This window comes from Carex rostrata, chromosome 18, assembly GCF_964058835.1.
Source record: "Carex rostrata chromosome 18, lpCarRost1.2, whole genome shotgun sequence".
NCBI classification, from domain to species: Eukaryota; Viridiplantae; Streptophyta; class Magnoliopsida; order Poales; family Cyperaceae; genus Carex; species Carex rostrata.
Window position 1 is genome coordinate 7,426,341 of NC_135935.1, and position 26,677 is coordinate 7,453,017.

At 33.8% G+C, this 26,677-nt stretch overlaps 2 protein-coding genes across 2 annotated transcripts; both read right to left on the reverse strand.

The window, feature by feature from the left end:
* Positions 1 to 127: 127 nt before the first annotated feature.
* Positions 128 to 3,337, reverse strand: LOC144569641 (uncharacterized). Its single transcript, XM_078320104.1, has 3 exons — positions 3,183 to 3,337; positions 1,492 to 1,762; positions 128 to 332 (listed from the first exon to the last, which is right to left on the reverse strand). The coding sequence occupies exons 1-3, from the start codon at positions 3,208 to 3,210 to the stop codon at positions 284 to 286; spliced, it is 348 nt and encodes a 115-aa protein (XP_078176230.1). The 5' UTR covers positions 3,211 to 3,337; the 3' UTR covers positions 128 to 283.
* Positions 3,338 to 13,663: 10,326 nt separating this feature from the next.
* LOC144569525 (zinc finger protein CONSTANS-LIKE 14-like) lies at positions 13,664 to 18,311 on the reverse strand. The gene is made up of 4 exons (XM_078319908.1): positions 17,326 to 18,311; positions 15,579 to 15,809; positions 14,289 to 14,566; positions 13,664 to 14,030 (listed from the first exon to the last, which is right to left on the reverse strand). Exons 1-4 carry the CDS (start codon positions 18,139 to 18,141, stop codon positions 13,916 to 13,918), a joined length of 1,440 nt encoding a protein of 479 aa, XP_078176034.1. The 5' UTR covers positions 18,142 to 18,311; the 3' UTR covers positions 13,664 to 13,915.
* Between the last annotated feature and the right edge of the window lie 8,366 nt (positions 18,312 to 26,677).

The window sequence follows — 26,677 nt, forward strand, 5'->3', positions numbered from 1 at the left end:
TACATTGCCCGGCGCAGATGAAACCAGCCACAAATCCAACCTCAAAATAGGAGAACGCTACTGCTGTGGTTTTACAGTGTCACGTATGTTCAACTTCAATAAGCAAATAGATAACAACAACTACAACTACAAATAAGAATACAAATAACAACGAAATATACACCGGATTTGTTTTAAGATGGAATGACATCAAGCAACACAAGTATAAACTTAAACTTTCAATATGAAAGACATGAATAGTAAGCTTAATCAAGACTTCACGGACATGATAAAAAGACGCAACTTAGAAGCAACATTCCTCCAGTATGCAGCAGCAACAGAGAGCAGCCAGACTACATTTTAAAAAAGATTCATAATTTAAATTGTTGCATAATTAATAAGATCTTAAATGTAATCTAATAATTTTCTGAGATCCAACAAAATCTTTCTTGAAAAATTTGCACAAAAGGAGCCCATATAAAAATTACAAAACAATTTTAATATTTCATTTATTGTAAAATGAACTTACTTGGAACATAATAATTGCATATTGTCCCCACATTTTTGGAGCAATAAAGAAAAGGGAGTACCCACTGTTTGTTAGCCTATCGCGGGCATCAAACTTAAAAGAGATCTAGTAACAATGCAATAGCAGATTCCATATCGATGATATATGAGTAAAGCTAGCGTGTGATGTGCTCACCAAGAGGATTTGGTGAGCACAACTCCAAAAATCTATTGTATTAGCTTCAAGTGATGAATCCAAACTATTGAACTGATCTTCTTCACGAGTAATGCATGTACACGCAAAATTTTCGAATTCATTTAATACAAAGTCAAGCAGTAAAAAAATTGATTTACTGCTTGACTTTGTACTAAACGAATTCGAAAATTTCAAAATTGTGTATGTACACACATCACTCGTGAAGCATGTCAGTTCCAACGGTTTAGATTCGTCGTTTGAAATCAATCTGATATATTTTTGGAGTTGTACTCATCAAACCCTCTCAGTGAGTACATTACATGCTAGCTTTGCTCATGATATCATCTATCAGATAGTAATATTGAATTTATACATCTACAACTACTTTAAAATAATACATTAAGAAATCATCAAGCAAAATCTGTTACTCTTATAATTAAGTCCATTACAAGTTCCCGATTAATCATACTATTTTAGTCATGTTGGCTTACTAACAGCAGGGACCTTTCAATCAATTCTCTAACACGTGGAGGCCACTTTGCAATTACTGAGATAGGGACAACAATAGAGCATTGCAATTTTTTTATCAGACAGGAACAAGGAATAGGGCATCATTCAATGATATCACTACTTGAACTTAACAATCAGGGTGGAACCCCGATATATGAAAGGGAAGTGGTACAATACCAACATACTGAACCTCAATTTTTTATCATAATAATGCACACAAGCTAGATAGATAGAGAGAGAGAGATCTGTAACAACTTGACAGTTAAAAAAAAAACAGAGAGAGATAAATTTGTAAATACCATCCTCTTAGGAAAGAGAAACAGCCATGGTGGTCATGGTGATCATGGTGGTGGTGGTGGTGGTGAGGTGGTGGTGGCGGGCATTCATTGAAATAACCCTGATACCCTTGAGGTGGGGGCGGAGGGGGGTATTGATGCGGCGGATAGTTGTGGTGTTGGTGGTGGTGGTGATGGTGGTGTGGCGGTGGGGGAGGTGCTCCATATGGTGGGGGAGGTGCTCCATATGGTGGGGGGGGTGCTCCATATGGTAGCGCATGGGGTTGCCCATACCCTACAAATTAGAGAGAATAGGCACCTCCAAATTAACATTCAAAAAGGTGTATGCTAAAATAATGATGTTAAAAATAATAACGATGATAGAAATAATAACAGTAATAAGAATAAAACTTAAAAAGTAAAAAAAGCAGAAACTAAAGCAATGATGATGATTATGATTGTAATGGCAATGATAACTAGTGACAGTACTGGTCATGGTCATGACTTACAAAATGATCATAAATAATAAACAAGATAAAAAATTGATAACAAGAGTTGTTTTCAAAGCAGCACTTCTGCAAATATAGCCGTCGTGCATGATATACATAAATTTTGGTTCTGGTGTATTCTGTTCATAGTATAACCTTTTCTGATCCAATTTGGTGTTATGCATTTCTTTTGGTTCAATAAAACCGTGAACACCAATTCCAACTAAACGATAGAAAGTAGTCAGATATAAGTCTGATTTCTAAGCCTTTTATGTTAAATTTCCATGTGTATAGGTTTATTAAGAGTAGCTAACAAGAACCCTCGATAGCAATACCATACCAAGAATTGCAGTTCAGTAGCATGCTGAAAAAATTTAGCCACTAAATATAGTAATAACTGTATTTAAGCAGTACTGTTAAGAACTGAATGTACACCAGGAATGGTAGCACTATCAAGTGTGAATCAATAATTTACTGGTACATAGTGCATACTAATATTACTTCAAAGAAGGTTGATTCCAGAGGCGGAGTGAGCAAGGAGGAATGGGGGTTGACCCCCATTCTTTGTTCAAAATTGTATATTTATGTATGATTTTTCATATAATTGTGAGTAAAATAGTATGATACTATAAAATTGACCTCCATTCTCTGCAGAAATTTGTTATATTATTGACCCCCATATGTATTTTGACTCCCATAGTTCGAAAGTCTGGCTCCGCCCCTGGTTGATTCAATATATGCTTAACAGCACTTCAGGATTTTGCTCATATAGAAAAGATAGACATTGTTTTAAAATTTATATGCAGGTTTTGAAATCATACAACTAGGACAAGTTTAAGTTATAAAATTCCAATCTTGTACTAATAACAAATAATTTGATTTGCTTTTTTTTCTCACTAATTCCGATCCTTTCTCATTTTGATGTCCATCTCTCTCTAATTCCCCTAGATTCCTTAGAGGCAGATATACAAAAATAGCGAATTTTGACAGATCAGTCAGTTCAATAGGGTCCTTCCTTTTGTATGAGAAGGAGCTCAAATCAATTGCTACATAATTACAGTTTGTGCGAATTACAGTTTGTGCGAATTTATCTCGCAATTTGTAAAACTACAAAAGAATCAACTACTCTTGAAATAGATGAAATTCTGAGGCATAATAGAATTTTTTTTTTTTTTAAATAAAAAAGAGGAAAACGTTCTTAACAAGCAGAGAAAGAGAGAGAGAGACCTGGAGGTGGAGGAGGATCGTAACTCATCTCTTCCCTTGCTTCGGTGTCGGTGCTCAATTAGCTCGCAATCCCGATGTCTCTCAAAATGGCGATTTTACGGAAACTCAAAAAGGGATTTTGACTGCGAAGCAAATCGATAGCTAGACCCGTTCTTTGACAAAATAACAGACGTGTCACGTGTGTGTGGGTCCCTTTTGGAAGCAATGCGTGGTTCCCGTGTGTCAGTGACGCGCTTTGAGGAACTTCAGTTCAGAGGGAGCATGAAGTATCTTAAGAGTCAAGTAAGATTAAGATAACACGTCAGCATTGTGATTTGTTAAGAACCTTAAAAATCCACCGAATTTTTTTTATTTACCATTTTAAAATATTAAAATTTATTTAGCAGTACGTTAAAATAAATTCCAATATTATCAGAAACGTTCATATTGTCTGCGCATCATCTGATGAATTTATTTATTTACCATTTTAAAATATTAAAATTAGTTACCAGTACTTTGAAAAAAACAAATCCAATGTTATTAGAAACGCTGGAATTATATGCACAGTGTCAGCACTGTCTACGCACTCTTTTTTAATGCGTAGGCATTGTCTGCGTTCTAATCCTGTATTTAAATGATATTTTTTTTTTCAAAACAAGTGTACAAAATATCAGCGCATCATTGATGTTTTTACAATGATATATTAATGCACGACTATTGAGATTAATCGGAGTATAAATCATTAGCGTGTCATCAATATTTTTGCAATAATATCGATGAACTTTTCCGGAACTTTAAATAAACATGATTTTTGATAGAAATTTTGATTTCATTGTTTGATCACTTTTCAGAAAGCTCATCAAGAGATCTACAATCCATCCCAAAATTCAACCCGAGACGGTCAAAGTTTCAGCGCAAAAAGTATGTCATTTAATATCTCAAAACTTCAATTGAAGTTTTTGATACTCGATAGTCACGTATTTTTTTTTAATTCAAACAAAAATGACCATTTGGATTGAATTTAACAATAACCAACATCTAAAATTGAATATCAATATTTCAAATATTTTCAAAAAAAAAAAAAAGGTTCTTATGCACATACATACTTAGTTTGTGCACCAAGAAAGAGTGGCACGCAACAAATGTTGCGCATCAAAATAAAAAGTGTATATACATTATTTACGTACTACCACTAAAGGGTGCACAAACAATGTATGTGTTTTTCATAACAATGGAATATTTTTCAAAATGTTAATAACTGAAATTTTAATATTTTAAAATGTTAAATAAATAAAAAAAAATTGGAAAAACCCATGTAGAAAATCATGCTCCTATATTAAAATCAGAAATTAGAAGATACCGATGCAAATGTAACCCAATTGATTCTACCAATCCAATCAATCTGACTTGAAAATATGCAGATTTATAATTTAATTGGCTTTAATTACGTGGATTGTATTTCGATTAGTCCGACAAAGAATTGTAGTAAAGCCTGATCATACTCTACAATAATTTTTTAAGAAAAAAAATTATTAATATATAATTATAGAGGAGGGTTCTAATACCATAAGTTTTTTAATTTTTTTATGATTTATTGATTTATTTTATATAAAGTTAGTGGTAAAAAAAATAAACAAATGAAGTTAATTATGAATTTATGATCGATTAATTAATTTGAATGCATTCAGCGTGTAATATTTTAATCTAGTATTAAAAAAAGCTCCAAAAATCATAAAATTTTATGAAATTACACAAGATCAACCATTTATATTCCGCACTTGAGTTTCAAATTTCAAAATATAAAAAACTAATAATTGTTGAATTTTGAGATCCTAAAGTTTATGACCTTGAAACTTTCTTCGTTATGTAATAGTAATATTATTATAGAAATAATGTTATATTTGCTATATTTTTTAAGTTAAAACTTGGTCCTACTAGGCTATTATTACCCATGATCACCGTGAGATGTCGAAATTTTTTTATCTATAGAAATTATAATATTCGAATGTACACAAATAGAAAGAGTACTTCATTTGTATCAAATATACTAAGATCGGACTCAAGGAGTCCGATCCATAGATTTTTTTTTTTTTTTAAACTGTGGTTGTGGGAAAAAAGAAAATTTTATGGATCTTTTATACATAAACATAGAGTTTTGTGCCACAGAAAATCAACTCCTTTATAAATTGAAATCATTGAATGAGATCCATAAATTTTCTAATTAATTTTCCGCAACACAAAGCTCTTTGTATCCGTAGATAGGGAGGGTTTTGTGTCACAAAAAATCAACCCTTTATAGATCGGACTTATTGACTCATTGAGTCCAATCCACAGAAAATCAACTCTTTGTATCTTAGTAAATTTTTGAAATAGCCAATTTCCCCATCAAAATATCATAATATCCAATATCTCTATACAAATTTGACATTCTTTCTTCTATCCCCTTTTAATTACTTGACATTTTATTTAATTATTTTAAAAATTTAATTGACTAATATGCCCTTTAATTTAGTTTGAGGTGTCCATTATTTCTTAATTTCATCTCCTCACGCTCATTTGAAGAGGTCGCATATAAAAGTTTGTCTTAGAAATCAAGCCTGTTGTGTGCTTAAACCAAAATAGGAGTTCAAATTTTTAGTAATAGCTATCACAAAAGATTTTTTGACTAAAATATATAATAATTCATAAACAAACCCCGGGGTAAATACCAAGGGTTCTTGTATTTAATTTACTGTATGTCTTTTCAAAAGAATGAATAACGAGCCCAATACTTGCGTTTCTTTCCCCTGCTACGCCCTCTTGTTTTGAGAGGTTTCCCGCCATTGTTATTCCTTAATTTCTCCATAATTTTAATATTTATTTGATGGCTTAGAGGATTCAACTTTTTATATAGATCGCCTTGATGAGATTTTAACCTGAGGAGTTACTATGCCAGTTGGGAAATTAGTGATTCAGAATTTATTTTACTGATCATGTGAAAGAAAGATTATGCTCTTCAATTGAAATAACTAAAAAATTATTTACAAACTTTGTGTATTGGATATGTTACATGCTAGTTCGTTTTAATTTGTAAATGTTTTGGAATAGTCAGACTAATTAAACGTCAATAAAAGAGCTGAAGTAATTCCGGACAATTTAGATTTGACAATTAATCCTCAGCAAGGCCCTTTTGTTTTAATTTAAGCAACAGTTTCGGAAGGAGGTTAATCATATCTTCGAACTCTCTTATTTCAACCTCGAGTTTTTGCTGTAAATTTGAAAAGATATTATCATGGAAACATTGAGCTGTCAATATGCAAACCAAAAAATTAATGGATAGAGAGATCTTAAAGATGGGCAGTGGAGAAGAGAGAAGCAACTAATTTAATATATATTTAACAATCATTTACGAGGGAGAACTTAGGGCTAAAAAGCTTTTATGTGTGATCTATGGAACAAAAAAAAATTATCAGCGATTTCCTTCAAATAAGCGTGTGAAGTACAGGGTGGAAGGAGGAGATGAAATTAAGAAATAATGGACACCTTCAATTCAAATCAAAGGGCATATTGGTCAATTAAAAATTAAAAATAATTAAATAAAACATTAAGTAATTAAAAGGGTATAGAAGAAACAATGTCAAATTTGAATGGGAATATTGAATATTATAGTAATTTGATGGGAAAATTGGCTATTTCAAAAGTTTTGATGGATACACTAAAAATTTTCCGTACGTCCGAATTTTATAATTTTTATGAATAAAAAAATTGCTGAGATCTCCGTCTCTCAACAATCAACATGGACCGAGTTCAACTACTGGTCTCATAAGGCCTGACAAGCACATGCGGGCCCTTAGATGATTAATCAGATACGCTCAACCCTTCAGATCTGAATTCGTATCAGCTAAGGTAACGTAATATTTATGTTTGGATGTGGACTGTACACTCAGAATCCGCACGATTATTAAAGCAGCCCGTGCTTCTACTTTAGACCGGATTGGCTCAGATTCTAATCAGACGGCCATAATCTAAACAGAAATAATATGTTACCTCAGATGATATGGATTCTTCAGATCTGGCCTGTGTAGATATCCCTTTGGGCCTTTCAGGTATTATTTGGTGCATAGTGACAAGATATCCGAATTATACCCGTTTAATTCTTTTTTGGGGTGATACTGAACCGAACGCCGAATTATTCGGTTGACCGGACTTTGACCGAATTAAACCCGAATAATTCTCAAATTTTACAAACTTTTCCCGAATTTTACGAATTATTCACGATTTTTTTCTAAATTTTTCCAAGAACAATTATTTTTATTTTTGTTTTTTGTTTTTTTCCTTCCTTGTAGGACTGAGATTTCCGATCCGGATAATTCCGAATCATTTCCGAATTATACCTGAATTATTCCCGAATCACGAATTTTTGATCTTGTCGAACTGAACCCGAATAATTCATTTGTCACTATGGTTTGGTGTCTAGTGCTCATGCCCAATTCAACAGCTCCTAGAGCACAAGGACTTATCGCCATCACTGGAGAAATTATCATGTTTTGAGAATCAAGGTTTAAAAAATAGTAATATTAATTCAAGGGAAACCTTATTGCTATTACATGAACAACATAAATGATTAAAAGAAAAACATGAACTGACTACTCTACGAACCACACACTTAAAATTAACTAGTGTCATTTAGAACAAAAAAAAAAAAACTTGAGCAACTGAAGAAAACACCATTTATAAGAAATATAAAAAACTTAAAATTAGAAAATGAAAAGCATTCGAACGAGACATAAAAGAACAACTGTTGGAACCGACAAATTTTCAAATTACACAATTACTATAACAAATAAGCACTTTCTCATATTACACATTCTTTGGATGGAGAGTCGAGGAAGAGAGGGGAGATAAAAGAATAGAAGGGAATAGAATAGAAATGAAGATTTAACATATTTAATCTTTTTATGTTTGGATGATTAATGAAGGAAAATAAATTTAACTTTCATTTTTGTCTTATTTTATGTTTGATTAATTAAAATTTAGAAGTTTAACGAGAAATTCAATGACTATTGTAGGTTTGTAAAAAAAAAATTGAATGAGAATTATATATGTAAGATATAGAGTTGGGCTTGTGTCATGTTCTCTGGATATATTTGTAACGAAAAAAAATTCCATCCATTACACTCCAAATCGAGAGAGAAGTGGATTCTATTTATTATAATCATGCAACATTAAATCTTTTTCCTTATGTAACCTTCACCTCGGACATAATTTTATTGAATAATTATATGAAACCCCCCACTCCCATCCCCCTCATTTTCCCCGCACTCTCTCTCTTCATTAACTGCCATATATCCCCCACTAATTTCGTTAAAAGTTTCATTTTATCCTCGCATTAAATTAGACTGTCATTTAATACCAATCCCCGCATTAATTATGCCTTCCTCTAATAACAATTTCCGCTTTAATTATTCCTTTAAAAACAATCTCCGCATTAATTATATTGTTATCTAATAACAATCCCTGTTAATAAGTGCTTATATGTTAATTCATGTTCAAAAAAGTATTTATCATTATTTCTGAGAAGTATGAGTGAGTCTATGGTACTATGCATATTACGATTTGTTACTGTGCTACGGCTCTATATTCGAGTTTTCAAATTCTAACGGTCGATCCAAACCATTCATCTTGTTCTCCATATTAATATGTGTTTGGAGACCAAATTTTACATTTTTTGAAATTTTTTTACTATTTTTTTATATTTATTGAAAATCACTATTTTTGAATGGTCCAAAATTTTCAGATCAAGTGATTTTCTAAATATCTAAAAAAATAGTAAAAAAATTTCAAAAAATGTAAAATTTGGTCTCCAAACACATATTAATATGGAGAACAAGATGAATGGTTTGGATAAATTTAACTTTCATTTTCGTCTTATTTTATGTTTGATTAATTAAAATTTAGAAGTTTAACGAGAAATTCAATGACTATTGTAGGTTTGTAAAAAAAAAAAATTGAATGAGAATTATATATGTAAGATATAGAGTTGGGCTTGTGTCATGTTCTCTGGATATATTTGTAACGAAAAAAAATTCCATCCATTACACTCCAAATCGAGAGAGAAGTGGATTCTATTTATTATAATCATGCAACATTAAATCTTTTTCCTTATGTACCCTTCACCTCGAACATAATTTTATTGAATAATTATATGAAACCCCCCACTCCCATCCCCCTCATTTTTCCCACACTCTCTCTCTTCCTTAACTACCATATATCCCCCCACTAATTTCGTTAAAAGTTTCATTTTATCCTCGCATTAAATTAGACTGTCATTTAATACCAATCCCCGCATTAATTATGCCTTCCTCTAATAACAATTTCCGCTTTAATTATTCCTTTAAAAACAATCTCCGCATTAATTATATTGTTATCTAATAACAATCCATGTTAATAAATACTTATCTGTTAATTGATGTTCAAAAAAGTATTTATCATTATTTCTGAGAAGTATGAGTGAGTCTATGGTTCTATGCATATTACGATTTGTTACTGTGCTACGGCTCTATATTCGAGTTTTCAAATTCTAACGGTCGATCCGAACTGTTCATCTTGTTCTCCATATTAATATGTGTTTGGAGACCAAATTTTACATTTTTTGAAATTTTTTTACTATTTTTTTAGATTTATTGAAAAATCACTGTTTTTGGATGGTCCAGAATTTTCAGATCAAGTGATTTTCTAAATATCTAAAAAAATAGTAAAAAATTTTCAAAAAATGTAAAATTTGGTTTCCAAACACATATTAATATGGAGAACAAGATAAACGATTCGGATCGACCGTTAGAATTTGAAAACTCAAATATAGAGCCGTAGCACGGTAACAACTCGTGATATGCATAATATCATAGACTCACTCGAGAAGTATTTATCTATGTAACATAAAGTATTTATCCATATAATGTAAAATATTTACCTATATAACATAAAGTATTTATCATTATGTCTCAGAGTATTTATCATTGGGTGAGAGGATTGTTTATTTAATGGTCTCCAATTGTGCGGGGACGATTCAAAAAAAAAAGAAATTTTGTACGGGGACAATTAATGGATTGATTTATTCTTTCATAAATAGAGATTATTGCATAGGGTTTAGTACCTGACAAATTCAAGTTAAATACTTTGATGCTTCAAGTTAAATATCCGCAATTTTTTAAACGCTCATTAATGATTGAGCGGTCCCCAGTTGTGCGGGGACAATTCAAAAAAAAAGAAAAATTTTGTACGGGGACAATTAATGGATTGATTTATTCTTTCATAAATAGAGATCATTGCAGAGGGTTTAATACCTGACAAATTCAAGGTAAATACTTTGATGCTTCAAGTTAAATACTCGCAGTTTTTTAAACGCTCATTAATGATTGAGCGGTCCCCCCATATTTTTTTTGACAGTATCTGCGGAGATAAATGCGGGGTGGAGGCTGCAAGGATTGTTATCAGCGTCCAATTTTATTAACCAAGCATGATTTGAGAAAAAAAAAATATTTTCTTTCTATTCCCTCTCTCCCTCTACTCTCCATCCAAACAAGATGTTAAGGTAAGTACAAGCTTCTATCAAAACCAGTCACAACTTGTATTGAAACTAATAAATATATGGATCCGATAATCCACAAACAGGCTATGGGTATCAATCTACCCGAAACCAAAAGACTACATCCAAAATATCTACGGATAGATAGGTATCCAAATCTGAACACGACCCGATTTGAAACTAATAAGTATATAGATCAAAATTCGAATCCGAACACTTTTAGAGTGCGGGTCCAAATATAATAGTATCTAAACCCTACCCGACCCGATAGCACATCTAGTCACAAGCCTCACATGGGCTGCTTCTGCTAATGCGCAGAGTTAGGCCCCAGATTCAGCCTTATTATTTTCGAACTCCAAACCCTAGGCCCATAACTAATGTTTCCAAATTGTAAAAGGGTGTACACGGCCCTTGCTTTTCAGATCTATGTTGACGCTGCCGTGGTGTGACACATGCAATAGCCCCACAAACACAAACAGAACTACAGAGGAACTCCTCTCAACAAAAAAACAAAAACAAACTACAGAGGAACAGTAGTTATAGAAAAAAACAAACAGAAGGAACACAGACATTTTACAAAAGAAAGGGGCCTCTTATAGAAACAGGCAGAGAAGCTTGTATAATAACCTGATAGAGATGTCTCATGAGAAACTTGGAGCTCGGAAACAAGGGGGACCTCCTATAGTTTTTACTTTTATAATTCAAATAACAAATAAAACTACTGCCATTTTTACATAAGAAACGAGAAGTTCGTAGTTTATAATATGAGATACATAGCGTGTTGTTCTTACAATTCATCAAATTTGAAAAAGTTTAAAAGAGATGTCAGAAAAAATAATACGAATTTTACTCATAAATCTTATTATTATGATTTCCAACGATGTTACAAAAAACATGATCAACTTGGTCAATAATATGCACATCTTTGTACATTTTTGTAGAATATTTTGCATTAGACCACAAATTATTTAAGTTTGGAATTAGGTTGGTAGCCTACACTAATTTTCGAATATCAACAACATGCATTTTTTGTCAAAGAAATAAAGTTTTCAATTCCTAAAAAAAATAAGTCTTTGAAATTTCACCAAAAAAATTTGAATAATTATATGAATCCCCCCACTCTCATCCCCATCTTTTAAATCTCCATTTATATGGAATTTTGCGAATGTCGTCCACATTTTTCATGATCTATGTGAAATTTTACGAATCTAAAACCACGAACGTATTCTACGCAATTTTATCTTTCAAATGAGATCCATGATGACATACTTTCGGACTCATCGTCACACAAGTACTTATACCTCATCGTGCAAGTATTTATACTTATACTTATAAGTATTTTTCCCCAATCGTGTTTAACTTCTATAAACTAACTTAACTAACTAGTTTAATTAAATTTATTCAAAACACTATGGTCTTCCAAATTTAATTAAATTCATAGTATAAATACTTGGAAGATAATAAATTAATACTTGCAAACTAAGATATTAATAATTGCATGTCTAACTTGATATGACTATATGAGGGGATCATTCAAACTACATGGGAAGAATAATCATACACGTTTTTAGTTTTTTTTTTTTCAATGTCGTCCACATTTCTCACGATCTATAAAGAATTTTGCAAATCTAAAACCACGAACGTATTATACGCAATTTTATCTTTCAAATAAGGTTCATGATAATATATTTTTGGGCTCATCGTCACACAAGTATTTATACCTCATTGTGCAAGTATTTATACCTCATTGTGCAAGTATTTATACCTATACTTGTAAGTATTTATCCCCAATCGTGGATCCCGCATCTCCGCATCAACCTTTTCAATTGTCCCTGCGTCAACATTTCTCTAACAAAAATAATTGACCACATAGGTATAAATACTTCAGTGCATAGGTATAAATACTTGTAATACTTGATATTAATACTTTTAAATGTCAGCAGTGTCATATGTGTAAAATACTAGGTATAAATACTTAAATGATGAGGTATAAATACTTGCGTGATGACGAGCTCAAAAGTATGTCATGATGGATCTCATTTGAAAGATAAAATTGCGTAGAAGACGTTCGTGGTTTTAAATTCGCAAAATTCTTTATAGATCATGAGAAATGTGGACGAGATTGAACAAATAAAATTGAGAGAATAATGGGGGGATGAGAGTGGGGGACATTTATCATGCCCCAAAAAATTTAGTGTTAAACAGTACCGAGTAAATATAAAGCTCTTAATTCCTTGTATTTCTTTTCTATTAAACAAATAAAGCTTTCAAAAATGAATACCAAATTTAAAAAAGTGAATTGTAATTAACAATTATTTATATTTAGAAATTATTTAGTAATTCAAATCAACCGTTTGAATATGAAAAAGCTAATTAAACCCGTTAGCACACGAACCGATATGCTAATGTTAATATATTAACCTAATAAAGTAAAACTCCCAACTACAATAACAGTTTAATTAATCATCAATATATAGGAATTATAATTGGAGTAAAGCTAGGGTGTGATGTGTTCATCAAGAGAGTTTGGTGAGCACATCTTCAAAAGTATATCGGATCAACTTCAAACGCCGAATTCACACTGTTAAAATCTATGTACTTCATGACTGATGCATGTACATGCAAAATTTTAAAAGTTTTGATTTTATTTACTACAACGTCAAGCGGTCAAAAAAATGATAAAAATTGAATATATAAAATAACTTATAAATTAACTTATAAAAGGTTCATTCCTTTGACCGCTTGACCTTGTAGCAAATAAACTCGAAACTTTTAAAATTTTGCGTGTACATGCATCACTCATGACGTATATCGATTTCAACGGTTAGGATTTGGTATTTTAAATCAATCCGATATACTTTTGGAGTTGTGCTCACCAAACCCTCTTGGTGAGCACATTACACCCTAGCTTCACTCTTATAACTGATGTGGCGATCAATGAAATAAAATAGGATTATATTGGATTATCACAATAACAGAAATCGTTGCGCTAGCAAATCCAGTAAAAACAGCTACATGGAAATCAGGATTGCATGGCAAGAAAAAAGAAAAGAAAAGAAAAGATAATTTAACCAATAAACAAACAAACAAACGAGCATCTAAAAACTACAACTCTCATTTGATCAAAACAAGGATTGATATTCACAAGCCGAACCTTTTCAACTAGACTTCCTTCAAGTCGGCTTTTGCTTTAGCCTGCATTTCGTGCATCTGAAAAATCAGCAGCTTTAACAAATCGACCCTTGACTCGCTTTCTTGTGTCAGCCCTCAATTTTCTTGACTCATATCGGATATGTTTCTCGTACCTATAAAATTTCAGACAGATCATCTTTAGAAGAAGTTCACAGATCCTCCAGTGACTTCCTACATTCAAACGGATATAGTTCTGAACTTGATGACTTAACTAACCGGTTAGGCACCAAAATCCAAAGCAACATCCTTGTCACCCATTATTCATTTAAAAAAAAAAACTATCTTCACAGAAAATAATGTTATTGATGCACCGGTGGTAGTGGAAATAAATACACCAAATACATAGATTAAAAAATGGCAACATCCGTTACCTGCGGTTCTTTTTCTTCTCGCGATAACGTTGCATGGCATTGCCTCGGTTCTGTGCAATAGACTCACTATCCAGCTTAGCTAAGAGTTTGACCGTCTCTCCCTTGACTAGATTTTGCTGGTGTTCCACAAAGGAAATTTGCGTAACAGCTGCATCGATTAAAGATCCAAATTGACCAATCACACCTGGTATTCTAGTCTCTGACGTGGTAGGTCCATCAACTGCTGGATGGCTCGAGTTGCTCTTCCTTTTGCCAGTAACTGCTTTTGTAGTGCTCAGCTGGAAGGAGACAAAAAAAAAAAGGTTGCATCAGGATTAATACAATATACAATATATAAGTCTCAAAGTTAAGATGGCACTTGGTAGGGCTTATATAAGAAAACAGAAAAAGAAAAAAGAATGAACCAATAATTATTGCACTGGTGCAATTTAGCTACCAACCAAAGTAGAAATCTATTGAAACAACCATATTTAATCATGACATATATGTTCACAAGAGTTATCTGTCATCGTGAGTAACAGCCCCAATTACAATCCTTACTGCACCCAATTTATTGGCAAGATGCTTTGGATATGGATAAATATAATAACACGGAGAAATGCATGGTAGTTGTGCGCATGGGATGCAATTTGCATTGGATGTGCATGGCGGTACAACAGATATGTATGCCAGTAACGGGACTTTCAATTATACAATCTGCTCTAGAATCCGTTCAATAGAATAGCAACTCCACTTTTCAATGGAAATCTCTGTATATTTTTGTTTTCACATTGCTTTTTGGTGCTCAATTGCACAAATTATTAATGCTTAATTGTACAGTTGAAATTTGATTCTGGCTAAGTATGGTTTTAATCAAGTATACGGATTTCATTTTCTCGAACTTCAATTTTTCCACGATTTCATATTCCGTATTCTCTGGGGTAGCCCTGAAAATTGGAATAAGCAGAAGCACGCATCTGGAACAGTACTCAATTTCATGCGTGGGCTAGATGCTGGCAGCTTTGAGATTTGTAATCACAGTAAAGATGCTGCCCATTTCAGTGGAATAATTACTCTTATGGATGTGAAGTGTGCTTTGAGTGGGATAAAGTGGAAAGATAAGGGAATAACTCCTATCACCTTGAGGCATATCACCATATATACCCCTACTTGTTCCCACTTCCAAACTTAGCCCTTGAGGTAACTTTATATCATCTTATCCACTCTTACTTGTAGAAAAAGGAAACTATTTTCTGAGATAAAAAAGGAGTAAAAGACAGTCAACAGGAACAGCAATACAAGATGTCTTACATTGCGTGTTGGAAAGCGTCGGGTGTTTGAAGAAAGACCATCATCATTTCCCACAGGGCCAGCTGTTTCATATATATTACCAGAGTCATTTATTTCAGCTGTAAAGCAGTTATCCTTGAGAATTTCATTATAGCTCTTGATAGTAAAGCCATCATTTTTTGCATTGTATCCCAATTCCAGTTCATTCTGCCCCTTGTGATCCCGTGATTTTCCTAGGTTGAAGTCCCAAATCTGCCAGATGTACCAAAAGAAATGTCTGATTAGCCTTAATTAACAGTCAATTATGCAGTCGCATAAAAAAAAAATTGAACCAAAATCTCATCACTTAAGCTATTCTGTTTAAATGAAATTGACCATCGATTAACCCAAATTAGATTGAACCAAAGTTTTGCAGCTAATGGACGAATGATGAATCAAGACGATAAAAAGTACACCAGACAAGCTGAAAGCTGGTAAGATGAGTACCATTATCATAATGGATAATACACCTCATGATGGATCTGCTCGTGTTCAAAGTCCACTTTGCTTCCTTTTGTGCTACAGTCTTATATGCTTTTTAATTCACTTATATTATTTTATATTTTTATGATGCTTTCTTGCTTGCTGATGTGTTTCTTAAATAACTTCTTTTATTCATGCACTTTACCTAATTAGACCAAAAAGGAGGATAAATAGAAAACGACAAATATTTAAAGGTCAAGTATGCTATAATGAGAAAGGCAAGAAAGAGATGCTCCAACTAAGCACTTAGAACAACTACTTGATTGTGATGAACAGATCAATACAAAACACGGAATCATAGTACCAAATTCAATTAAAATTGATGAGGTTTGTTTTAATTGTTTTACAGTAAGATTTACAAAACACAGTATCATATAGAAACAAAGGTTCACTGTGTGAAAGTAAGATTTATATTTGATTTAAATCTGATTTTTATTCCTAATATTTGGTGTGGGGCAATTGCATTAAAACAAAGTGAAGATAAAAAGAGAAGAGCCTCTTTGAGCTGGACATGGAAAAGGAAATTTGACAATGCCATTTTGGTCCAGAAGTACTGTCTGAAGTTGACATTTTGTTAATTAATGAAATAGATCTTATATAATTATTATAAGGCACAAAATCTTTTTGAAGAGAACAGAAGGGCATGATGTCTTTGAAAATGATAAAAATAATGTGAGTTGTGAAGGTATTGGTGTTGGAGATTTCTAACACTATGTGATTACAATAATGCCCTATAAAAAATTTCAAACTTTCTGTTTTTCCGTATGAATTCTCACATTTGTCTCATCACAAATTTGTTCCTTATTAATTAATTATATAGTAAAAAACTATATGAACCAAAATGCTGAATGCAAACTTTCTGTATGCTAACCTATAATGGTTAACGTGTAAATGCATATACAAGGTGCTAATCTTCAAGCATCTGTTTCAACCAATTGAGAAATTAAATTAATTATAATCATAATTATTAACTGTGGGAATTCAAAGATTGAAAAATCTAATTATTTATGGAGTTCCGCATTGGAAACAAAGAAAAAACTCTTTCAGTTTTTCAAAATGAATTATTTAAGTTGACTAATCAATACTAAACAAAGAAAACCAAATTGGGAAAGAGGCGATCTTCAAATTGGAAATACCAAAAAATTATAACAACATTTTAGCTAACTGAAGGGTTTCTCCTTTTCTTTTTCTTTTTTCCCCTTTAAGCTAGCAAGCCAGCTGAAAAGAAAGATTTGCAATTCAATACCTGAGATGCCCCAAATTCTGTAGTCCCGCCCCTACTAATCGCTGAGTTCCACACCAATCCATCTTCTCCCTCCTCGTCTTCCCCTACCTCCCCAATGGGTGCACTCTTCAGGAGCGACATATAATCCACCTGCCACGTTTCATCGTCTTGAGATCCCACCTTCTCCCCACCCCCACTCTGGCATGGCGTACCCGGTCCAATTGCCTTGCTAGTGATAATATCGTCCTCCCTCTTCCCCATCTCCATTAACTGACTCACTAAATCATCCTTAATCTCCAACCCCTTCTCCGTTCTCCTCCTATTATAGAGCTCCAGGGGTGGATCTGACGGCACGTACAGCTCCCTTAGCACCGGATCAACAGCCAGGATTGAAGAGTAGTCCATCTCGGACCATATCGGATCAGGATCCACATCCAAACCCGGATCAGGCAAGCTAATATCAATCCCCCACGACCGTGCCAGCTCAAAGGCGGAGGGACAGCCGGAGAAGGACTCGATTTGGAACTTAACTGGGGCAGGGTCTGATCCAACCTCACAATCAGAACAGAGGAACTGATGTGATGAGATAGAATGAGATGAAGAAGACACGTGGCGGTAGGAAGCGGGGTGGGAGAAGCAAGAGGAGCAGAGAGGGGCACGGGAGTGGCGACGAGAGAGGGCGTTGGCGGAGTGGACGATGCGGTCGCAGGGAAGGCAGAGAAGGGCGGAATCAGCTCGGCAGTGGAGCACGGCCGCGGTGGAGGAGCAGTAATCACAGCGGCTCCGCCCGGCTCCGGCGAGGTCTGGCGGCGAAGAGATACAGTTGTAGGAGTCCATGGTTAGTCGAAAAGGTTGCAACTTGCAAGTGAGAGAGAGAGAGAGAGAGAGAGAGAGAGAGAGATGGGAGATGGAGGGAAAAAGGGCCAAGGGGGTCCTCCGTTCTAGAACAGGAGGTTTTATCGGAGTAGGACTGGATCGGATTCGGCTATAGTCTTGCTTTTAGTAATTTTTTTTTTTTTGAAAAAACGCTTTTAGTAATGTGTACTTCGGTAAGTGCACTGTGGGTCCCACTTGCAGATCTATTTTGGGTAGTTTCCTTTTATTTTCTTTTTTAAAGATTGTGAAGGGGTTTAGCAGGGGTCCGCATCGTCTGCATTTAACTCAAAAGAGCATCTTTTGAGTTAATACATATCGGCCGTCCGATTGTAAATGGAATTCATCTGATCTCCACCTAAAACATAGGGATCTTTAATATTAGTGCGTATTTAATTCGGACGAATCTTGAAGCTGATCAGACGGTCCATATATATTAACTCAAAAGATTCCTTTTGAGGTAATGCAGAGGATACGAATTTGTTTAGCAGCGCGTGCACCTTTGTGTACTTAATTTGATTCTGTCTCCAGGCTAACAGTAGATTTTTTTATAAATAGAAAAAATGATAAATAAATATCGAAATAGCAGTAGAATTTTTGTGAAATTTCGGAATATAAAAAGGACGTGATAAACTATTACTTTCAGCTAATCTATACAGTAAATCTCTATACTAAAAAAAATATTACTTGACGCCAACAAGAAATTTTTCTGCTTTGGTCATTATCATCCAGTGAAAAGTTTACATCTTAATCGATATCTAAATAAGCAGTTAAATTGAAACAGTAGCGAACAACTGTTATCTAGAACAGTTAAATTGGACTACATAAGTAGGGCTGGCAAAAAAATTCGAGGTTCGTGATTCGATTCGGGTTTGATTCGGGTTTGATTCGAGTTTAATTCGATTCGAAATGGGTTCGAATTGAAACGAACCAAACTAGGTTCGGTTCGGAATTAATTCAAACCAAACCCAAACCTAGCCTGGTTCGATCGAAATGGGTTCGATCATTTTTATGGTTCGAATCTCATAATAACATCGGCCGTCCATTTACCTGATGAAATTAAAATTCAAGATAGAAAGTCATAATTTAACTTAGCCGACACTCCCTCGCTCTCAAATCTCAATAACCTAGTTCTCTCTCCACCTCTCCCTAACTCACTCTTCGGCTGTCACTCCTCTCTCCGGCCTAGATGACTGTCTCTCCTCTCTCTTCGGTCGTCTCTCATAGTTCATACTAGGAAAGCCGTCTTTGATGTATTTTTTCATGAACAATTTTTCAACTTAAAAACACTTATTTCATAGTTCATACCGGTAAAAGGAAGCCATGTGAATTGTCCCGCGAGAAAAAATTAATGTATAAACTACTGGTATAACTAGGACTGCTAAAAAATAATTTAGTTCGTGATTCGATTCGGGTTCGATTCGAAAAATGTGTAGCTCGAAATGGGTTCGGTTCGAAATGAGTTTGGTTCGAAACGAATCAAACCAGGTTCGGTTCGAAATTAATTCAAACCAAACTCAAACCTAAGGTAAGTTTGGTTCGGTTCGGTTCGTTGCCACCCCTATACATAAGTACTGGAAATATATCATCTCATAATTCAGGCACATGAATTTTTTTTTGTTAGTTAATTAACAAGTGCGGTGTTTACGGATTGAATTAGCTGGATGTGATGATTTATAACATCCAACGGACGTGGCGTTATTCCAATATTTTGAAATTTCACAACATCCTATCTCTATTTTGATATTCATTTATGAGTAAGGCTTGGGTGCTATGGATAGTATAAGGTCATTCGTGCTACGGTTTCAAAAACTATTCGAATGAACTTCAAATTTTGTTCTAGGTAGCTCAGTAAATTGGTTATATAATGAACTTGTATAATACCAACTTTTATTATTTTTGAAATTTTTTACTATTTTTTATGATTTATGAAAGATAACAAAAAATGACTTAAAAATAAAAGAAAATTGTTCATTTTTACTATATTTCATAAATCATAAAAACTAGTAAAAAAATCTAAAAATAGTAAAAATTTATATTCTACAAGTTCATTATATAACTAATTTACTACTTAGATTAAAATTTAAGATTGTTGAAATCAAGCGTCCCGTGTGATGCGTTATGTTAAATTATCAAGGTTCTAAATAGCGCGCTATAACGCCGCTATAGCGTTTTCAGACTATAAAAGCTATGATGCTATCAACGCTATAGCGCACTATTCCACGCTATTTAAACATAGTGTTGTTTTTTTAACAAGTCCGCTATGATGCAATAAACGATATTTAAATCTTTGTAAATTATTTACAAGTTGCACTACTACAATGATAATATTTACGAAAAAATTCAATGTCGCGGTCTATTTGTTGATTAGTCTGTTGAGAACTTTCAAACATTGGTAGAAGATCTGTAATCCACACCGCTACTGTAAACATTTTTACCAGAGAAAACTGCCATATAAAAGGTTACACGACTTTAGCTACAAATTGATATCTCTAGTTCTCATTTCTCAACGCAGTGCGTGCGGTGCGCAAAAGGAGTGGCGCTTGGATACCAAAAAAGCGCGTGTAAATCGTAACTTGCGAGAAGATCGGACGAACAGCTCCGCTGTGGAAACAGTGTACGAGAACGATATGATATTGACAGACCTATTTAATTAAAAATAAAATTAAAAAAATATATAATTATCAAGTTGACGAAGTCGACGTTAGGGGTGGCCAAAAAAAAATAAATCGTAGTTCGTAGCTCGATCGTGACTCGCATATGACTCGTTAATAGTTTGTTTGTTATTGGATTGAGCGGTTAACGAGTCAGCTCATCACTAGTTCGGTTTGTAATTAACGAGTTCAAGCTGAGGCCCAGCTTGCTCACCAACTTACGAACTAGCTCGGCTAGACATTAATTTGTGAATTTGTATGAATTCGTGTGCAATTTATATTGTCTAACTCGGTTCAGCTCGGTTTAGCTCGATCCAAAAAGTTTGTAAAAATTATTTTCTTCTTAAAACAAGATCTAACCAGCTCGTGAGTTAGCTCAGACTAGCTTGTCACAATTTCAAGATGAGATTTTAGCTCGGATGCCCTAAATCCAACTCGCTCGGTTTTAGCTCGATCCAGAATTAACAAACTCAACTCGTTGCCACCCCTAGTCGACGTAGCTTTTGTTAAGAGTAGAACTGGAGTGTTTTTAAACTCATCAAATTTTATAATAAGTTCAACTCTACATTCTATAAGATGTATTTGAAATGATGAATCTAAACTGTTAATGTCACACCCCGCGGCCACGGGTCGTGACAGTCCCCCGCCGTAAGCATACAACGCCGTGTATGCTTACAAGGCAATTAACAATTTAAACCAAACAACACGCAATTCAAAACAAGTTTCTAATATATAATCAGAGTACACAGTCTGGACAGTAAATAATACAACATAAGTATCTCATCCGGATACCAACCATGAGGCCTACCCTAAAACTATACACCAAAATATCTAGGGTCCTGAGATGATAAGCTACTATGGCCTACTACTCGCGTGCCTCTCCGGAATCAGTCGCACCAGTACCTGTAAAATAACCGGGAGGGTGGGGGTGAGAATAAATTCCCAGTGCGAATTTGCCACAGATAGACTATTGGACTTGCAATCAAACTCTATATTCAACAATGAAACCCAACAATAATAATGCAAACAGATATATATAATCATAAACAACAGAATGCCACTACTCGACAACAATTTATTACATGAATCACAGTTAACGGAATTTCCAAGATGAATTTCAAACACAACATATATATTTGGCTTAACTCGATCAATTAGGGCTTGTAGCAATTGCAGATGTTCTTTCGAGCTGAACCCTTTATCAAACCCACATATGTAGGGTTACTGACACCTACAGATGGCCAACCGCTGGACCCTTTATCTGACACTCATCTGCAATCGCTTGGCTTAACAGTTTATTAAGGTCTGGTTCAAATCATATAAAGAAAATCCTCGTTGGAATCATTCCAATAGTCGTAATAGTCAATTGACCTTCCAAATGCATTAACACGTAGGAGAATGCCACCGAGCCACAGACATTACACATGTCACCCACGATTTCCAATCACATCTCATAACACAATCACCCTCCCTCGTCCCAACCGGTACTGGGAATATCGAGGGCCGTTCACCTAAGGTCATTTAGGATCCTGGGAATCCAAGTCAGCATACAGCCCGACTTGGCAAATTCATTGGATCCAAGTGCTTAACTTCGTAAATCCATTCACATACATATCAAATCAAATCGTGGTGACTTTCAATCATAATCAGATCATAATAGATCGACACAACCTACAACCATACCAGCATGCAAATCACTCAAGTCACATCAATTCGAGTTTAATTTGATTGGGCTATGCAAATGCTCTACAGAATTCAATGATGCAATCAATGATATTCAACATGACAAAACGAATACACAGTTTAATTCCTGAAAATAAAGTATCAAACAAGTCCAAGAATCCGGCACTTTATTATGACGAGCGTACCGCTTAGTTACGGATCGGGCGTCTTGAATTGCCTCGCTAAGTTTTGCTCGACCGAGCCTACACCTATATTATACGTATACTTGGTTTAATTCGGGTTCAGTGGTCTATACGTTTACTTTAGTTTACCAATGGTTCATACCGTCCTAATTCAATTCTGATGCTTTGGTATCGGTTCTTTTCGGTTCCTTCTTTCTTACTTAAAAACCTTTAAAACTCACACAATTTACTTCTGGGTCCTTTAAACCCTACACAATTCCACTTAGGTTACCATTCATTCACCGTTTCACTACTTTGGTTCTCGGTTCAATTCAATTTACCTTTGGGTTAACCCTAATTTGGTCAAAACCTCAATTCAGCTGTTAATTGTTCTAGAAATTCAGGATCAAAGGGTAACCTTTCCGATTATAAGTCTAATCGGTTGGATTAAACAGATCAATTCACGATTATGCTCAATTTGGATTTTGACACGAAACCCTAGAAATCCAAATCCTCAAATCGGAAGGAAATCAGGAAAAAGATTAACAAATAACAAGCGAGGAGTGTAGAGGAACTAGTCCTCGAGCAATTCGAACACAAATCTCGAGTTTAAAATGAAAATCTGAGAAATCGAGAAATCTAAGCTTTTCGAGAGAAATAGAGAGAGAAAGAAATACCAAATAAGAGGGTTAGGAGAGATCCTCGGCTGTTTTCTCGGTTCCAAACTTGATTTCTCGCAACAATCGGGAGTCTGAAAGAAACGGAAACTCACACGCTCTTTTTCCTCTCTCTTGGACGAAAATCACTTGAAAATGGTGAAAATAATGAAGTGGGAGAGAGAGAGGGTCTGATTTGAGTTTTAGGGTTAAAATTACCCTGAATGCGGATGCACCCATCCGCACTGCGGGTGGCTTGACCCGCACTCAGCACTTGGTCGTTTTCGGAAGTAAAATTTAACACAGAAACCATACGCAGTGCGGGTGGCTTCACCCGCAGTGCGGGTCACTCACCCGCACTCGGGACTTAGGCAAGAGTTCAGGAAAAAGTCTGAGCGTAGTGCGGATGAATTCCACCCGCAGTGCGGGTCAACCTCATCCGCACTCAATACTTAGCCGATTTCAGGAAATTCAGTTCAATACAGGAATTCATGAGTGCGGCTGAACCCATCCGCAGTGCGGGTCACTCACCCGCACTCAGCACTTAGTCAATTTTTCAGAATTTCAAATCAACACATGTTTGCATGAGTGCGGATGCACCCACCCGCAGTGCGGGTCAACCCATCCACACTCAGCCTATAAAATCTCAAAATATCGAAATTTCAACGCGGTTTTGATTCATACTTAATTTACTTATTTAGAGGAACCTTAATTAAGGTTTAAACTTTCATTTTATTAACACAATTTTCGATTCTTGCTTTTAAATTCTTTGTATTTAATTATTAAAATTTCGTAACGTAACAGTTAAAAGCAATATACTTTACAAGTAATGTGTTTATATATAAAATTTATAAATTATTAAATAAATTTAATATAAAGTCAAGCGGTAAAAAGTATGATGAAAAATAAATTTTACCGCTTGATTTTATAATAAATAAATTCAAAAGAACTTAAATTTTGTATGTAAATGCACTAGTTCTGAAATAGATTAGTTTCACTAGTTTGGATTCAATATACAAATACTTTATAGTAGAACTAGGGTGTTATTAAGCTCACCAATTTCTTTGAACTTAACTCCAACACCTAACAGAATTACTTCAAATAACGAATTCAAATCGCTGAAAAATTTGAAATTGATCTACTCCATAAGTGATTTGTTTACGTATCAAATTTATAAATTTTCGAAATAATTTAATACAGAGTTAAGTGGTAGAAAAGAAACTATAAATTAATTTGAACCTAACTTTATACTAAATTAAATCATATTTTTATAAATTTAAGATGTAAATACATAATCCGTGAAGTAAATTAGATTTAATAATTTAATTTCATTGTTTGAAAAATATTGTAATAGATTTAAAATTAACCTCTTCAAAGTATTTTGTGAACTTAAAAACACCTAGTTCTACTATGTTTGATGATAATATACTATCAATTCGTAACATTTACGTTGCCTAATTAATTTTGAAATAAATCTGCTACGATCCTTTTATTGTTTTAGTTGTACGGATCTCTATATAAGTTAGTTATTTTTTTATGCACAAATCTCAAAATCAATGAAAGGTTGGATTTGAAATTTTAGAACCCTACAAATATCTCCTTAGGATCATAGTCATAGCATATTTATTTGCAATTAATTTTAGAGAACAGTGTTGGAGTATACATGTTTCACGTGTAGGTTTGACCGGATCTGGTACCAAGAGGGGCACCACCCGCCCAGGCGGCTGACAGTTAATTATAATTATAACTAATCAAATTGCCTGCCTCAATTTCAACTACAATTTAATATTACTTCAAAAAAAAAAAAAAAATAGTGTGAGGTAAAGTGGTCCTAGTCCTTTTGAGTTCAAATCTGCTGGAATCCATGAGGATTTCAGGGACTCTGAAATTTTCAATCCAACCATTTATATATTTCGTGATTTGTGCATAAAGTTCTGTCTGCTTTGAGATTCGTGTATGGAAAAACTTAAATGGTTGGATTTGGAATTTCAGGGACCCTGAAATCCTTGAGGATTTCAGCAGATTTCATTTCAGTCCTCTTTCAATATGAAATTATGAATTGATGCAAGAACATGAGTTCCGGTTGGGGGCATAGGAGCATGGCCTCTCTTTTGTTATTATTGTGTGGAGAGGGTTTAAATGTTTTCTTATTTTTGAATTTTTATTATGCCTCGTATTTTTATTTTTATTTTTAAAGTTTAAATATTTAATTGGAACCGCTCAACGCAGTTTCTATATCAAAATGTATTTGGTGATCAAAATTTATGTTTTACTGGAACTTCTTTAACAATATTTTAGGTACAAATTCATTACTTTTGAGTGATTCAAAATCTTGTGAAAAATAACAATCTTGTATCTATCTAAAAGAAATAGTAAAAAACTTCCAAAAAAAAATAGAAAATTTGGTCTCCAAAACACATTTTAATATGAAGATTACCTTGCGTTGTTTTGATCAATTATTTGAACTTTAAAAATAAAATGTAAGGCGTGATTGAAACACAAAAATAATGAAATATTTAAACCCTACTATGGTTATATATTCAGAAATAAAAGTTGAACTTTGCATCCAATACAATTTCAAAAGAAAAAGGAGGTTATGGGCGTTGAATTTTAGCGCCAATAGTAGCTACTTCTTTTTTATTCAAAAAAAAAAAAAAAAGCTACTTCTTAGGAAGTTGCCAACATCTTCTCATTGCATGGAATATACAAAAAAAAAAAAAAAAGTTCAGTATAAACTTGTCTAAGTATATTTTTTCTTTTCCACCTCCGTTTCGCCTAGGGCTGCAAACGAATCAGACTAAATTAAATTTATCTCAGTTTGAGTTTTAGTTTGAGTTTGAATAAGATTCGAAACGAATTGATTTAATTTATTTCAGAACAAACTTCAATCGAATAAATTAATTGTGATTTTTTTCAAATCAAATTGAAGTTAATCGAATCACGAACTACAATTTTTTTTAGCAACCACTTATATTTTATGCATTAGTTTTCTTCATGCTGAACAAAATTCACGCGATTTCTTTTTACTTTTTACCTTTCATGAATTCACACTGATGAATTATGGGCCTGTCCAAAATTCCTTTACCTTTTACGCTACTGAATTGATTAAAATCACAGCATAGACCTAGTCAAATTTGTTACGTGCTGAAATATTTTCATATTATAAGTTATCATTATATTAACAATTTTGAGTTCTGATATAAGTTTGGTTCCTGTATTATTAAAAACTGATGGTTGAAATCATTAGTTGGATTATTTGAAATTCAAATCTAAATAGTTTATGAATAAATTTCGAACAAACTATGCACAATTTGAGTTTAAATTTGAATAAAATTCAAATTGAATT

What these genes read in the sequence shown, in the direction of transcription:
- LOC144569641 (XM_078320104.1), bottom strand. Translation starts at nt 3,210, where the DNA reads ATGAGTTACGATCCTCCTCCACCTCCAG. An exon ending in CGATCCTCCTCCACCTCCAG is followed by an intron (nt 1,763 to 3,182) that starts GTCTCTCTCTCT and finishes TCTAATTTGTAG; the next exon opens with GGTATGGGCAACCCCATGCG. An exon ending in TTCTCTTTCCTAAGAGGATG is followed by an intron (nt 333 to 1,491) that starts GTATTTACAAAT and finishes TTTAAAATGTAG; the next exon opens with TCTGGCTGCTCTCTGTTGCT.
- LOC144569525 (XM_078319908.1), bottom strand. Translation starts at nt 18,141, where the DNA reads ATGGACTCCTACAACTGTATCTCTTCGCCGCCAGACCTCGCCGGAGCC. An exon ending in GACGCTTTCCAACACGCAAT is followed by an intron (nt 14,567 to 15,578) that starts GTAAGACATCTT and finishes GTCTCCTTCCAG; the next exon opens with CTGAGCACTACAAAAGCAGT. An exon ending in GAGAAGAAAAAGAACCGCAG is followed by an intron (nt 14,031 to 14,288) that starts GTAACGGATGTT and finishes GAAATTTTATAG; the next exon opens with GTACGAGAAACATATCCGAT.